Source organism: Balaenoptera borealis, assembly GCF_965194805.1.
Source record: "Balaenoptera borealis genome assembly, chromosome: 6".
Taxonomy (NCBI): Eukaryota; Metazoa; Chordata; class Mammalia; order Artiodactyla; family Balaenopteridae; genus Balaenoptera; species Balaenoptera borealis.
Window position 1 is genome coordinate 51,849,365 of NC_138863.1, and position 12,084 is coordinate 51,861,448.

At 38.9% G+C, this 12,084-nt stretch overlaps 2 protein-coding genes and 1 long non-coding RNA gene across 11 annotated transcripts in view; 2 read left to right on the forward strand and 1 right to left on the reverse strand.

The window, feature by feature from the left end:
- LOC309631328 overlaps positions 1-1,710 on the forward strand; it is an 84,793-nt gene extending 83,083 nt beyond the window's left edge. Inside the window, exon 2 of the long non-coding RNA XR_014246197.1 lies at positions 1,272-1,710. This is a non-coding gene — a long non-coding RNA (uncharacterized lncRNA). The remainder of the gene's footprint in view (positions 1-1,271) is intronic.
- The window catches only part of ITPRID2 (ITPR interacting domain containing 2), a 45,444-nt gene extending 38,249 nt beyond the window's left edge, over positions 1-7,195 (reverse strand). For 6 of the 9 annotated variants that reach the window (XM_082397501.1, XM_082397499.1, XM_082397498.1 and 3 more), the window contains exons 1-4: positions 6,684-7,025; positions 6,280-6,325; positions 3,269-3,318; positions 2,374-2,430 (exon numbers count right to left, since the gene is read on the reverse strand). In XM_082397501.1, the coding sequence (XP_082253627.1) occupies positions 2,374-2,430; positions 3,269-3,318; positions 6,280-6,325; positions 6,684-6,894 (364 nt within the window). In that variant the 5' untranslated portion in view covers positions 6,895-7,025. Of the gene's footprint in view, positions 1-2,373; positions 2,431-3,268; positions 3,319-6,056; positions 6,240-6,279; positions 6,326-6,683 lie in introns of those variants that run through there. The other 3 variants (XM_082397502.1, XM_082397503.1, XM_082397504.1) reach the window with 3 other exon arrangements.
- The window catches only part of LOC309630222 (uncharacterized protein), a gene marked incomplete at its 5' end in the record, with an annotated part of 50,177 nt that continues 44,985 nt past the window's right edge, over positions 6,893-12,084 (forward strand). Inside the window, 4 exons of the mRNA XM_082395160.1 lie at positions 6,893-6,981; positions 7,279-7,466; positions 9,832-9,876; positions 10,693-10,761. Coding sequence (XP_082251286.1) covers positions 6,893-6,981; positions 7,279-7,466; positions 9,832-9,876; positions 10,693-10,761 — 391 coding nt within the window. The remainder of the gene's footprint in view (positions 6,982-7,278; positions 7,467-9,831; positions 9,877-10,692; positions 10,762-12,084) is intronic.

Consider the following 12,084-nt stretch of genomic DNA (forward strand, 5'->3'; position numbering starts at 1 on the left):
GATACGTGGTATATGTGCTTCTAATTAGTAAATTTAAAAACTGTTAATAAAGAATACCTCAAAAGCAAAAACATGATTTAGCATTACTTAAGTGTGGCAATATCTATTCCTAACATGTGGTTTTTTTAAGGCTGGTAATTCACTCCAGTTACAACCAATTTTTCATGCACCTACTTTGAAAATTCCTACTCATTTCAACATAAGTTTTCTTTCAAAAGTTGCCTTTCAAGTTTATCCTAGATTTACAAATTCTAAACAAATAAATGTTGTTAACGTTAAGTTTACAGTGAGTTAAATTTACTGCATTTAAATTTTATAGACAAACATAAAGAATGAAATTAATTAAAAACACATCTTTTTCTGCACACCAGACTTTTTTCTTTTTTCACTTCTGATCTGCAGAGCCATGGCAATTTCTTATCAACCAGAAAGGTGTCTAACACATAGCATTCAATAAATATTTACTGAATGAATGAAAATAATCTTGAAACAATTTTCAGTAAAACAACATAATAGCTCCATTCTTCTCTGAGACTTCCTTTTTGGGTCTGGCTTCCAATAAAATCATTCACTATGGATGAACAGGCAGAGCACGGAGGATATTTAGGGCAGTGAAAATACGCTACATGATAGCATAATGATGGATACGTGTCATTACACATTTGTCTAAACCCACAGAATGTATAAGACCAAGAGTGAACCCTAGCATACACTATGGACCTTGGGTAACTATGATGCCTTATCCTAGGTTCATCAATTGTAACAAATGTACTATTCTGGTGGGGGATGTTGACAATGGGGGAGGCTGTGCACGTGTGGGGCAGAAAGTATGTGGGAAATCTCTGTACCTTCCCCTCAATTTTTCTGTGAACAAAACTGCTCTAAAAAAATTAAGTCTTTTAAAAAAAATTCTATATTGTGAAACTACTAAGGCAGATATCAAAAGTGCTATTTACAATAACAATAAAATGAATTTTAATAAGGGGTTAACAGTATGTTCAACTATCCTGATGGGGAAGCAGTAAGTTTGAGTTTATTTTATAGAGTTTATTCCTTAAAAGCATATTAACAGAAATATAAAAACTAACATATACACATATTCTAGAGTGTTCAATGTTAGAAGGCTCTAAATAAGTAATCTTATCATACAGATTGACTTCAAACTGCAAAAGATCAAGGATATTAAATTCAGTGGATAAATTCACTATTCATCAACTTACAATTCAAAAAGATTTAATAAAATCCTTAATTCTTTTTTTTTTAATAAATAGCACACATTGGGACTTCCCTGGTGGCACAGTGGTTAAGAACCTGCCTGCCACTGCAGGGGACACGGCTTCGAGCCCTGGTCCGGGAAGATCCCACATGCCATGAAGCAACTAAGCCCGTGAGCCACAACTACAGAGCCTGCGCTCTAAAGCCCGCGAGCCACAACTACTGAGCCCATGTGCACAACTACTGAAGCCCACGCGCCTAGAGCCCGTGCTCCACAACAAGAGAAGCCACCGCGATGAGAAGCCTGCGCACCACAACGAAGAGTAGCCCCTGCTCGCCGCAACTAGAGAAAGCCCACAGGCAGCAACGAAGACCCAACACAGCCAAAAATAAATAAATTAATTTTTTTTAAAATAAGCACACATTAATAACCCAGCTATACAGTTACCAATAATTTTAAAATACCAGTAAAACAATAAAAAATTCTTAATTTTACATTGTGGAAAGCTTTATTATGAATCCACAGGAAAAGATTATATAATCTGTGAAAATTTAAACATGGCACAATACACTTTTAAAATCCTAATGAAGCCTTGAACAGACATCAGCATAATGCTTTCTAATTAACTTCTCGTAACTCTATTTTGTCTTTGTCCTTTAATCTTCTAAAAAATCTGGAAAAAGAGGAAGCGGGAAAGACAGGAGGCACTTGAATGCAAAGAGAAAGACAAGCTGCAGCTGTTAAGTCTGACATAAGGCTACCTCACACTAAAATAAGCTTCACTTTAGTTTTCTCACATATAAATATTTAAGTTTCCTTCCTTTTGAGGGACAATTCTTCCCTCAGTTATATGACCATTGTTTGCCCCCAAATAGTTCCTGTAACCTTCAAAGTCCAAGGAAGACCTTTGGACATTGCACAGTGGTTTTCCAGAGCCATTCCTACAGGTCTCCTATAGGCTCTTACTAGATTATTAACACATAAAAGGTTCTGTAAAATGTGTCTGAGCCACTTTCAAGAACTTTAAATTTAGCTCTGAGGATCATAAACATGAAGGCATGTGACTTTCTCTCTCTCTTTTTTTAAATTTAAAACTATATGAAAAAAAAAAAGAAAAAAAAAAAAACTATATGAAGGTACAGTTCTTCCAAACATACCTTCAGCTCCCAAGGACAAATCATCCTCAAAACTTCCTCCATTTCTCACAAGCACACCTGAAAGAAACATTAGAAGATTCATCCTGGTATTCTGTTCTTCCTGACCCCCAGAGAAAATCACTGTTTTAATTAAAACAAACTGACCAAGCAAAATATAAGACACAGTAAAGCATTTCAGACCTGAATGTACTCACAGATTATTCTGATTATATAATTTCAGGAAGAAAATATAAGTTTTCACTTTATTGTAAAGGAAACCATGATTTGCAGCCAGGTAAAGTTATTAGAAGCCCCAATCTACAGGCTATTTTATACTTAATAAGCCTTTAAGATGTTCAGTGAGATAACATATCTTACCCAACAGTTTCATGGAAAACCAGATCCCAGCGCAATCATTCCTTTTACCCCCTTATATTAAGTCAGGAGCTCAAGCTAGATTTTCCTGGTACTATAAATGTTTTTCATATGCCTTGCCACTACCTGCACATTCTTGTTGTACTTTGAACTTCAGAATTTTGCCTTGCACAGGTGTGGCAATCTCAGTTAATGTAAGCAAAGAAATGCTACACTAAAGCTGACCTGATTCACTCAATATATATTTTCCTTATGTTTACATATCATATTTCTGTATTTAATTAGTCTTTATAATATCTAACTGGACAATAAAAAGAAATGAGTTTCACATTGTGGAAAGGTTTGGTAATTTGTTTAAACTCATCACTGTTTTATGGTTCATGACAAGGTTTCTCCCTTTAGGCTTTTATCTTAAAACACCGTATTTTATAAACATGAACATCACTTTTATAATTTATACACACACACACTCTTTCACTCAGAGGACATATAAAGTAGGACCCTCATAAAGAACAGATTTAGAAAGGCAACTTTCTCTTACCCTTGAGTGTACTACTGCTTTGCTCATCCAGTGAGGCTCCCAAAGGGGTACTGAAACCACATAAACATATAAACCTTAGTCTTGAAAAGCTGTCTGGAAAGCTGTCACTGCACAGCCTTACACTTTAAAGGGTTATAGCTAAGCAAGCTTCTAATTACAGTTGAACTTTCCTCCCAAACGCACATGGAATGCAAGTGAATTACATAAGTAGTATCCTACTAAGCAAATACCTATCATCAAGTCAGCTCACCAGGAATGATTTAATCACACGTCTGATCTGCCAGCAATTAAGAGCAAGAATGGCAACTACAAATGATATGAATTGGCATTTTCTTTACAAAAACAGAAAAAGAAAAGAGAACGACAACAGGCCTTAAGAAAATGTCTGCTCCCCTCAATCCCTTCCCTAGAAACAGGAAAGAGAATTAAGAGAAAACAAATCTTTATCTCAATAAAATTAAAAAGTCAGAGTATAGTAAGAAATAAGGCTCAACAGTTTTCTCAAATCCCATCAAGCATTATAGAGCACCACTCAATGCCTCCCTTACCCCAACTATTATCTTTTCTGATACAATGGAGAAATTTGGAATTTATTTTAGGCTTTTAAACTAAAAAAATACATGTATTCTTCATTTAACTCTGAAAAGAAAATTACTAAAAAGTTGGCTTGAGAATCAACCCTAAGAACTAGCCATTACTAAGATTCTTTCACGTTCTTGTTGTTCAAACACACATAACTTAGAAATCTTTTTAATGCAAAATGTTTTTCATTTCTTTCTCAAAACTAAGTTAAGAAAGAAACAGGTTGTTTTATTATAAAAGTTCTACTTTGTGTTATAAGCCTTTCATCAGCAACAATTTATACCTGTTATAAATTCACATCAGAAATGGGATCAATCATAAAAATATCAGTTTCAAAGAAATATTACTGAAATGCCACTTAAACGTTAAAAGTTTCTACAAACAAATATACAAGCAATGGCAGTTCTTTAAAAATTAGTGCTTTTGAAATGAAAAAGAATAAGCCATGACCATAAAGATAATAAAACCTCTAAGTTTTTGCATATATTTTAATAAAACTATACTTTATGCCCTCAAAAAAGTCATTCCTCTTCCCTGGTGGTTACTTTTGTAGGACAAAACATTGCATTACTCCTTCTGTAAATGTCTCAACTGGCCTGGGCACCAACAGAAAATGGCAAATGAGCAGAATATAACTGGCATTCTCCTTCAAAAACAAGCTTCTCACTCTTATAATTGCCCTCTTACAAATCTTATCAAAAACTCTATCCCTTCTTAGATGCTACTTATTCAAGCAATTTGTTTCCGCTTAGCCACAAAAAAAAAAAAAAAAAAAAAAATTACCAAAATAAAGACTCCCTTTAAGGAAAAACTATATGGTATCTTTATTCAGGATATGGAAAGCAATAAGAAAACAAAGAATATTTGAGAACTTATCACGGGAGTTGGGGGGGGATGCTGTCTTCAGATCATTGTACATAACATACAAAGTAGACAGATGCCTGACTCTGGGAAGGACCCTAAACTGTTATAGAAAAAAAAAAAAACTTGCATATATCCTAGCAGTCAAATCTGTGATAATAAAACTAACAATAAAAGACTGTTTGTTCTAGCTCTCCAGAGTATAAATGAATGTCCCTTTTGTACAGAATAGGTGAAACTGCAGGGAACAAGAAAGAAACCTATGTAGGAAATCCGCAACAGACTATAGAATCTACCTACATAAATCAAGATTAGCAACAAAACTCCTGGAATTTTCAAAGATCATGTGTCCTGGTGAATGTTAACATTTGCCCACTGCATTTATCTTAAAAGATGCACTTATTTACTGTCTACTTGATATATCTCTTATATAATCTTAACTCCCATACACCATAAAATAAACATAACATGATTCTTCTCTTGCTCTTAAACATTTTTTTGTGAATCTTTAGAGAAAAGGTCCATATATTTCATCATATCTCAGAAAGGTCTATGACATTCTCAATAAAGGTTAAAGAGTTCTATAATAAAGAGTGTTCAGTAAGGCTCCAGGCAATTCACCAAAACAGGATAGCAACAGAGTAATGGCCAATATTTTATGTCTTTAAGAAAGAAAAATAAACTGGCATATATAAGAATCATTTCTCTCTCCCCACCAGAAAAGACTTCTCAAACTCTGGTACTTGGACAAAAGATTAAGAAAAGCCCAAATTGAGATGGCAAAAAATATGTACAGAAGCAAACACCTTAACAAAAGTTAAAAAGCCAACATTCTTCATATGAGATTTTATAAGTAGCAAATAAGTTGGAAAAAAATAATTAAAATATGAAACAAGTACATTTTACTGTAGTAAGATACGATTAATCTCCTCTGTACTTTATCAAACATTTCTGTACCAGCTACCAAAGCGTGTAATTAAACAGATTTATGCAGCCTGAATGTCTTCAAAGCTCTATTTCCCTTCTGTGAATTCCAGGGCCATCTGACAAATGCATGTCCAAGAAGTAAGCTAGAACAAAGTAGTTAGCTAGTTTTAACAGCTCTCCAAACAGAATTAAGGCACCAACATAAAGCCCGGTTAGTGTAGTTAAGTAAATTACATTCATCTAAAACACATTTGAAAGGGAAATGACTCTTCTGCCAGATATACACATGTCAAAACAAAAGCAAAATAAAATACGGTGTGAAATGTGACAATCCTTTCAAAGAAAAACAGGGCAAGCATAATAACATGGCATGATTATCTGTTTCAGATTTCTGATCTCTGATGCTAACATCACGCACCGGAGCTGAAGTCCTAATAACTGTTGGTCACCAAATAATCGGCGGTCACAGCACTTCCATTTCTAATCGCTTAAAGGAGGAAGCTATCCGCCGGCTCACTTTCCGGTTTATGGCTTACGAGGTCCAAGGGACCCGCAAGGACGGCGGCCCGAGTCACTCCGCCCAGGCGTCCCATTAGCGCTGATCTTCCCCCGGGACGCGAGCGGCGCAACCGAGGACTCACCGGCAGTCCTTGAGCCATATCGCGATCTTCTCGTTGGGCACGTTTCCTGCGGGGCAGAGCGAGGGGACAGCTCGTTACCGACCCCAGGAGGACTCTGACTGCGGGGTCACCCTGGATACCCCCAGGTAGGAAAATCTACTGGGGGCAAAATGCAGCCTAAGCAACACGGCTTAGAGACCATCTGAAGGGAAAAGATAGCACCGGGGTGTCTCTGTTGACGCTGGAGACGCCTTACCAAGCACGCACGTTTAAAGGTCGGAAGTGTCCCCTCTCCCCTCGGCCTCTCGAGCCCAGGAGGATCTTCCAGAACTCACAGCAGTCGCCCAAAGCGCACGAGACTTTTCCCCGCCCGCCCGAACTTCCCCGAGCTCCCCGCCCGCCGCTGCCCCGCGGGGCGCACGGACCTCTCCCCGCGGCCGCCGGCAGCTTCGCTCCAGAGAGGTCCTCCTCGTCGTCCTCGTCCTCGTCCTGCGTCGTCGCTTCTGTGGACAGGTCCTCCGTCTCCGACGCCTGCCAGGAGCCGCGGCACTTGGCCCAGGCCTTCCTCCTGCAACTCGCCACTTGCCACTCCAGTTCCTCCTCCGCCTCCGCCGACGCCACCAGGGGCTGGTCCATGGCTGCACCGGGGGCTCCGCAGCCCCAGCTGGAGCCTGTGAGAGACACGGCGGCGGCTGGGACCCCAGCCCCTGCGGTCAGCGCCCGGCCGGGCTGGGGGCCCCGGGGAGCTGGAGCAGGCGCGGGGGGAGGAGGAGGAGGAGGAGGGGACGGGAGGGAGGAAGGGAGGGAAGGAAGGGGAGGGAGGGGGCGGAGGGCCAGCGTTTCACATGAAGCCGGCCGGGCGCGGCGCGGGAGCGCGAGCGACTCGAGCGAGCGCGGCTGGGAGCCGAGCGCCGGCCAGCCCCAGTCCCGGCTCACCGCCCCGCCCTCCCCGCGGCCCCCGCCCCGCCTCCCGCCTCCCGCCTCCCGCCTCCCGCCTCCCGCCTCAGCCTGACGCGCCAGGGGCCTGGCCGGCAGCCGCGCGTCAGCGCGCCCCTCCCTCAGCGGCGTTCCACGCCCCCTTCCGGCCGGGGGCGCGCGGGGCGGGGCGCGGCGAGCACGAAGTGGAAAGACCCGCCCCCTGCCCCCCGCCCACTGTCCCCCGTCCCCCGCCGCGGCCGGCGGAGCAGGAGAGATTTGGTTGCTTGTTGGTTAGTAATCTTTGCTTATTAACTTCCCCTCTCACCCCAAAACAGAAGGAATGTGGAAAGGCCAAGTTTCACTCAACGCCCTTCTTCACTGCGTCCAAACGAGTGTCTGCTTGGGCTCGCTGGAAGTTATTCTTCGAGGAGTCCAAAGAATTCTGTCCAAGAAATGGTGGAGAAAGATGGGAGAAAGGCGCGTAATTGGTATTTCTTGTCAAAATATCAAAACTGGAAAAGACTAAGCTTCGTGGAGTGCTCCTTTCACGCTTAAGAAAGTTATTTATTGTGGTCGTGTTATGTATGAAAGATTTAATTTGGAAATTCCACATTGAAATTGGACATAGGGAGGTGAAGGAAAATACAGCAGGGAACAGCTGGGAAAAAGTAGAAATATTTGCTTGGATTTTGGTGCTACAAGATACAAATGATGTCAAGGTTTAGAACATTTTAAAAATGAGTTTGAGCGGTCCCTTTTGTTATTTTTAAAATCTTATTAGCAGAAAGACTATAAAATCCTATTCAACATCATATCCAAGATCCAGACTAACTTCCCAGAACCATCATAATATCATTCTGGGCCTTATACTGTGAAATGTGAGGGAGAGCTAGAACAGGGATACTGGTAGCTCATTGCCTTGAATTTTCACTATTTTTTCTTTGAATCTTAAAAATGTTTTCTTTGAATCTGAAAAACTTTCCAGCCTTCAAGAGTCCTATAGGAAAATGCAGCTAACAGTTTAATGGTCCTTCAACATAGGCCAGAGTCTAGCTGCCTGTAGGAAAGGTGAGCAGGAAAGCAAGTGAGGGAGGTACCTGGAGAAAAGACACTGAAAGGGCTGGTCAGAAGCCACAGAAAACAAAGTATGCTTGCTGTCTTCAGTTTCATTCAGGGCCCTGATGGATCCCACCCTACCCAGTTCCATCATTTCCACATGCTGTTGCTGACCCTCTATCCTAGCCTCTCATTTCATTCCTGTTCTTTCTGTCCAATACCTTAATGATCTTCAAGATCCAGCTGATGCAGAACTTTGCCTGGACTACATCTTTCCACCACCTCTGGTCACATCTTTTCCACAATTCCCTGGTATATAACTGAATGTCTGTCTCATTTATTTTGGGGCTGAACTGTGCAGTAAATAATATGACTGGCTTCTGAGGGTATGTTTGACTTCCTAGGCAGACTGTAAATGGAGACTAAAGAACATTATTCTATATTCTTCTTGCACACCTTACACTTTTAGTACAGTGCTAATCCCACAAGGAACATTGAGTTCTCTTGAGGTAAATTTTCTATGCTTTACATTCTTCAGAATGGACAGTCAAATGGATGAAATATTTACTTGCTTTATGTTGTTTCTCTATGGCCTATTATCTTTTACTTAGTTTTGTTGTTTAAATACTTTCAGACAATAAAGAATTTTTGAGAATAATGAACCACAATTTTATATTTAAAAACCAAACCACCAAGTCAAATAATAAAGAAAGGGGGAAAAATTGCCAGCAGGTAACATTAGAATAGAGTACAGCAATTCTTGAATCACCAATAGCACAATCATATGTTTTCTTCTACATGATAATTTTTAATGTAAAACGTTGAGGATACAGAACTAATAAAGAAGGAAATCCTTGAAACAGCAAGCTGTTTTGAAAAGTAAGGGGTTTTAATTGTATTCTCAACTTTGAGATTTTAAAAAACTGCTCAAGGTGTTTAATTTATTCAGAAATGAATGCCATACTACACCTGAGGAGAGTCTAGTTGTTTGCTTGCTTCTTCAAGGATTTTTTTTTTTCCAAACAAGTACTGTATTGTAGACCTACTGCCAATCAACGTTGCAGAAGTTCTACATAAAGAATAATGTCTAAGTTACTAAAGCCTACAAGGTGGAGGAAGAAATACATTTATGTTAGATGTGGATAATCCCATCCAGCATGATGTAGTGGGAACAGTAGGGTCTTTGGTGTCAGACTGAAGTTTGAAATCTGTTTCTGTCTCTTTCTAGTTGTGTGGCCTAGGGTAAGACAGCTAATATCTCTGGCCATCACATTCCTCATCTGTGACGTTGCAATCATGATAACTACCTTCCCAAGGTGATGTGAGGATTATATGAAATAAAGTGGTTGCTCAATATAGCTCTTGGCATTATTATATCGCAGCAGACAAAAATCAGTTAATTTCATATGGGGGGATTATTCTTATAGTAAATGGCATCTATCTTCACGCTTATGCAGCTGAATTTTTTAAATGGCATAAATTCAGGCTAGGACAGAAAACAGACTCTAGTTAAATTAGGCAATTTTAAATGGTAAAGCATGTATCAGAAGTGAAACATTATGCTCAGTTTAATTAATTACTTATTTTTTGCTTTTCTAGGCCTTAACACATGCCTCCAAATTACAAAACAAGATTTACTACCAGGTAAGCTAAGGCATTTTGGTTCTAGTTAAGGTATTGTTTCTTTAGTATTTACGTAATTAAAAATTTTATTTTGTGCATCAAAATCTTAGTAATTAGGAATCTGATCAGAGAGTGGTATAGTGCTGCAGTTTACCAAATTGAAATATAAAATGCTACACTTTTTATTTAATCTGCCATTCTATTTACCTTACACCTCCGAGATCCCTTTTGTCTTAATAATAGAATTGCCTGGAGGAAAGAATTCTGGATAAAGTAAGTTCGGTAAACTCTGCATTTTCTCGCCTCCCCCAGCCCCATCCCAGTCGCAGTGAATGTTAAAGACTTGCAAAGTTTTCAAGATTTATTTTTTTTTAAATAAAACTGTTTAACTTTGCTTAACCCAGCATTTCTAAAATTCATGTCAACATGTAATGTTTTGGGCCCCCTCAACATAACTGTTAACATTTCCAGGGATACCAGTGGGATGATTTACAATAGGATAAAAGAGGATAAAAGGAAAATGTTAATGAATGAATTCTTCATAAACTTTCAAAGGTTTATTTACAAATCATGTAATTGAACTATGAGGAAAGGTGGTTAGTCTGACTTAGACTGATTTTTTGACATATTTCTTTGTCATTATTAACCATTAAAGTATTTCTGGTTATTGTGTATATTTTAAAGTAATAAAATTGAATATTTAAGGTCTATAAATCTATTACCTATACTTTGGGTTTTTCCACAGTAGCAAAAACTCTTATTATACTAGTTCATTGTCCTCATAAGTAAGCATTAACATAGCAAAACAATCTATTTTGATTTCCTTCATTCTCCCAGGTACACATCGGAAGAAGCAGGTGTTAATACCACTGGAACTTTGCCTTGCAAATTATTTACATAATCTGGGTAAGTTTATATACTTTCTGATTTTGTGCGTGCTAAAACTTGTCGTTTATCATTCATTTCACCGTTCCCAGATCACAATTTCTTCAGTTTGCCACATAGTACTAAATTTACCCTCTCCATGGTAAAACCTTGTTAGACTGCTTGTTTTCTTTTCAGTGGCTCAATTCTCTGGTGTTTCTGAGCAACAGGTAAGAATGGCTCATCTATTCTTCATCAACAATGGAGTGAAGCAAGATTATATAACAGAATAAGCTTTATTTGGTCTGTTTCATAAATTCATGAAACAACTCAAAGGAGGTTTTGAAATCCTCATAACTGGACATAGTAACACATGGGAAAGCCAAAATGTTTTTAATTCATCTGTGAAGCTTTAATGTTCATGTTTAGATCAGTCCTTTTCTTCATTTTCTTTTCAGTCCTGCCCTAAAATATTGTTTTTAAAGGTCTCTGATATTTTGAATCATAAAAGCTTTGGAAAAGGTATATTTATTGATATCAGATGCTCAATCTATGCCACTTTATATAAAACATTTTTCTGCGGTACACAACAAAACAGGAGGGAGTCATTATTGCATTTTCTAGTTTTAACACTACTTTTGTGTGATCAGTTTATTGATACACGTTTTTTTCCTAATTTAAGATTAATTTCTAGCTCTTATGTTACCTATATGATTCTTCCTATTTGAAGGCATTTAGAACTTTAAAAAAATGATTTCACTATGCATGTATTTGGAATTATATATTTACATGTAAATCTCCCCTTCCACATTTTATGAGGATCAGAAAAAGAGGTTGGTAACTAGATGAACCACGTATCTATGTAATACGATGTATCTTTAAAAGCTTTAAAGGGTACAGACCTCATAAATGTTTTTTTAAAACACACCACACACACACACACACACACACACACACACACACACACACACACACACACACACACACAATGTCTTTTAAAAAAGTAATTCTGATGTATTCCTGAACCTGAATAAATATAAACTGCACTGGCCTCTCCCGCCACATTTCCCCTCGCTAATCTCCCTTCTGCAGCCCCTTCATGCCCATCACAGAACAAACACAATCTGCATTCAGAACAGGACCGTTTACAAGTTGAATGGAGTTATTTTGGGTGAGTCATTGAAAACACAGTACAAAACCTTTCCTCACTCACCAGAAATGCATTTTTAAAATAAAGCCAAAGTGAACAAGGCTTGGCAAGTTTGAGGGTGGACAAAATGGGGAGAAAGCGGGGTTTCTGCCAGATTCAGACAGAATTCTGCTAAACCATTTTTGGCTATTCTTTACATTCAGCTCCACCAACTT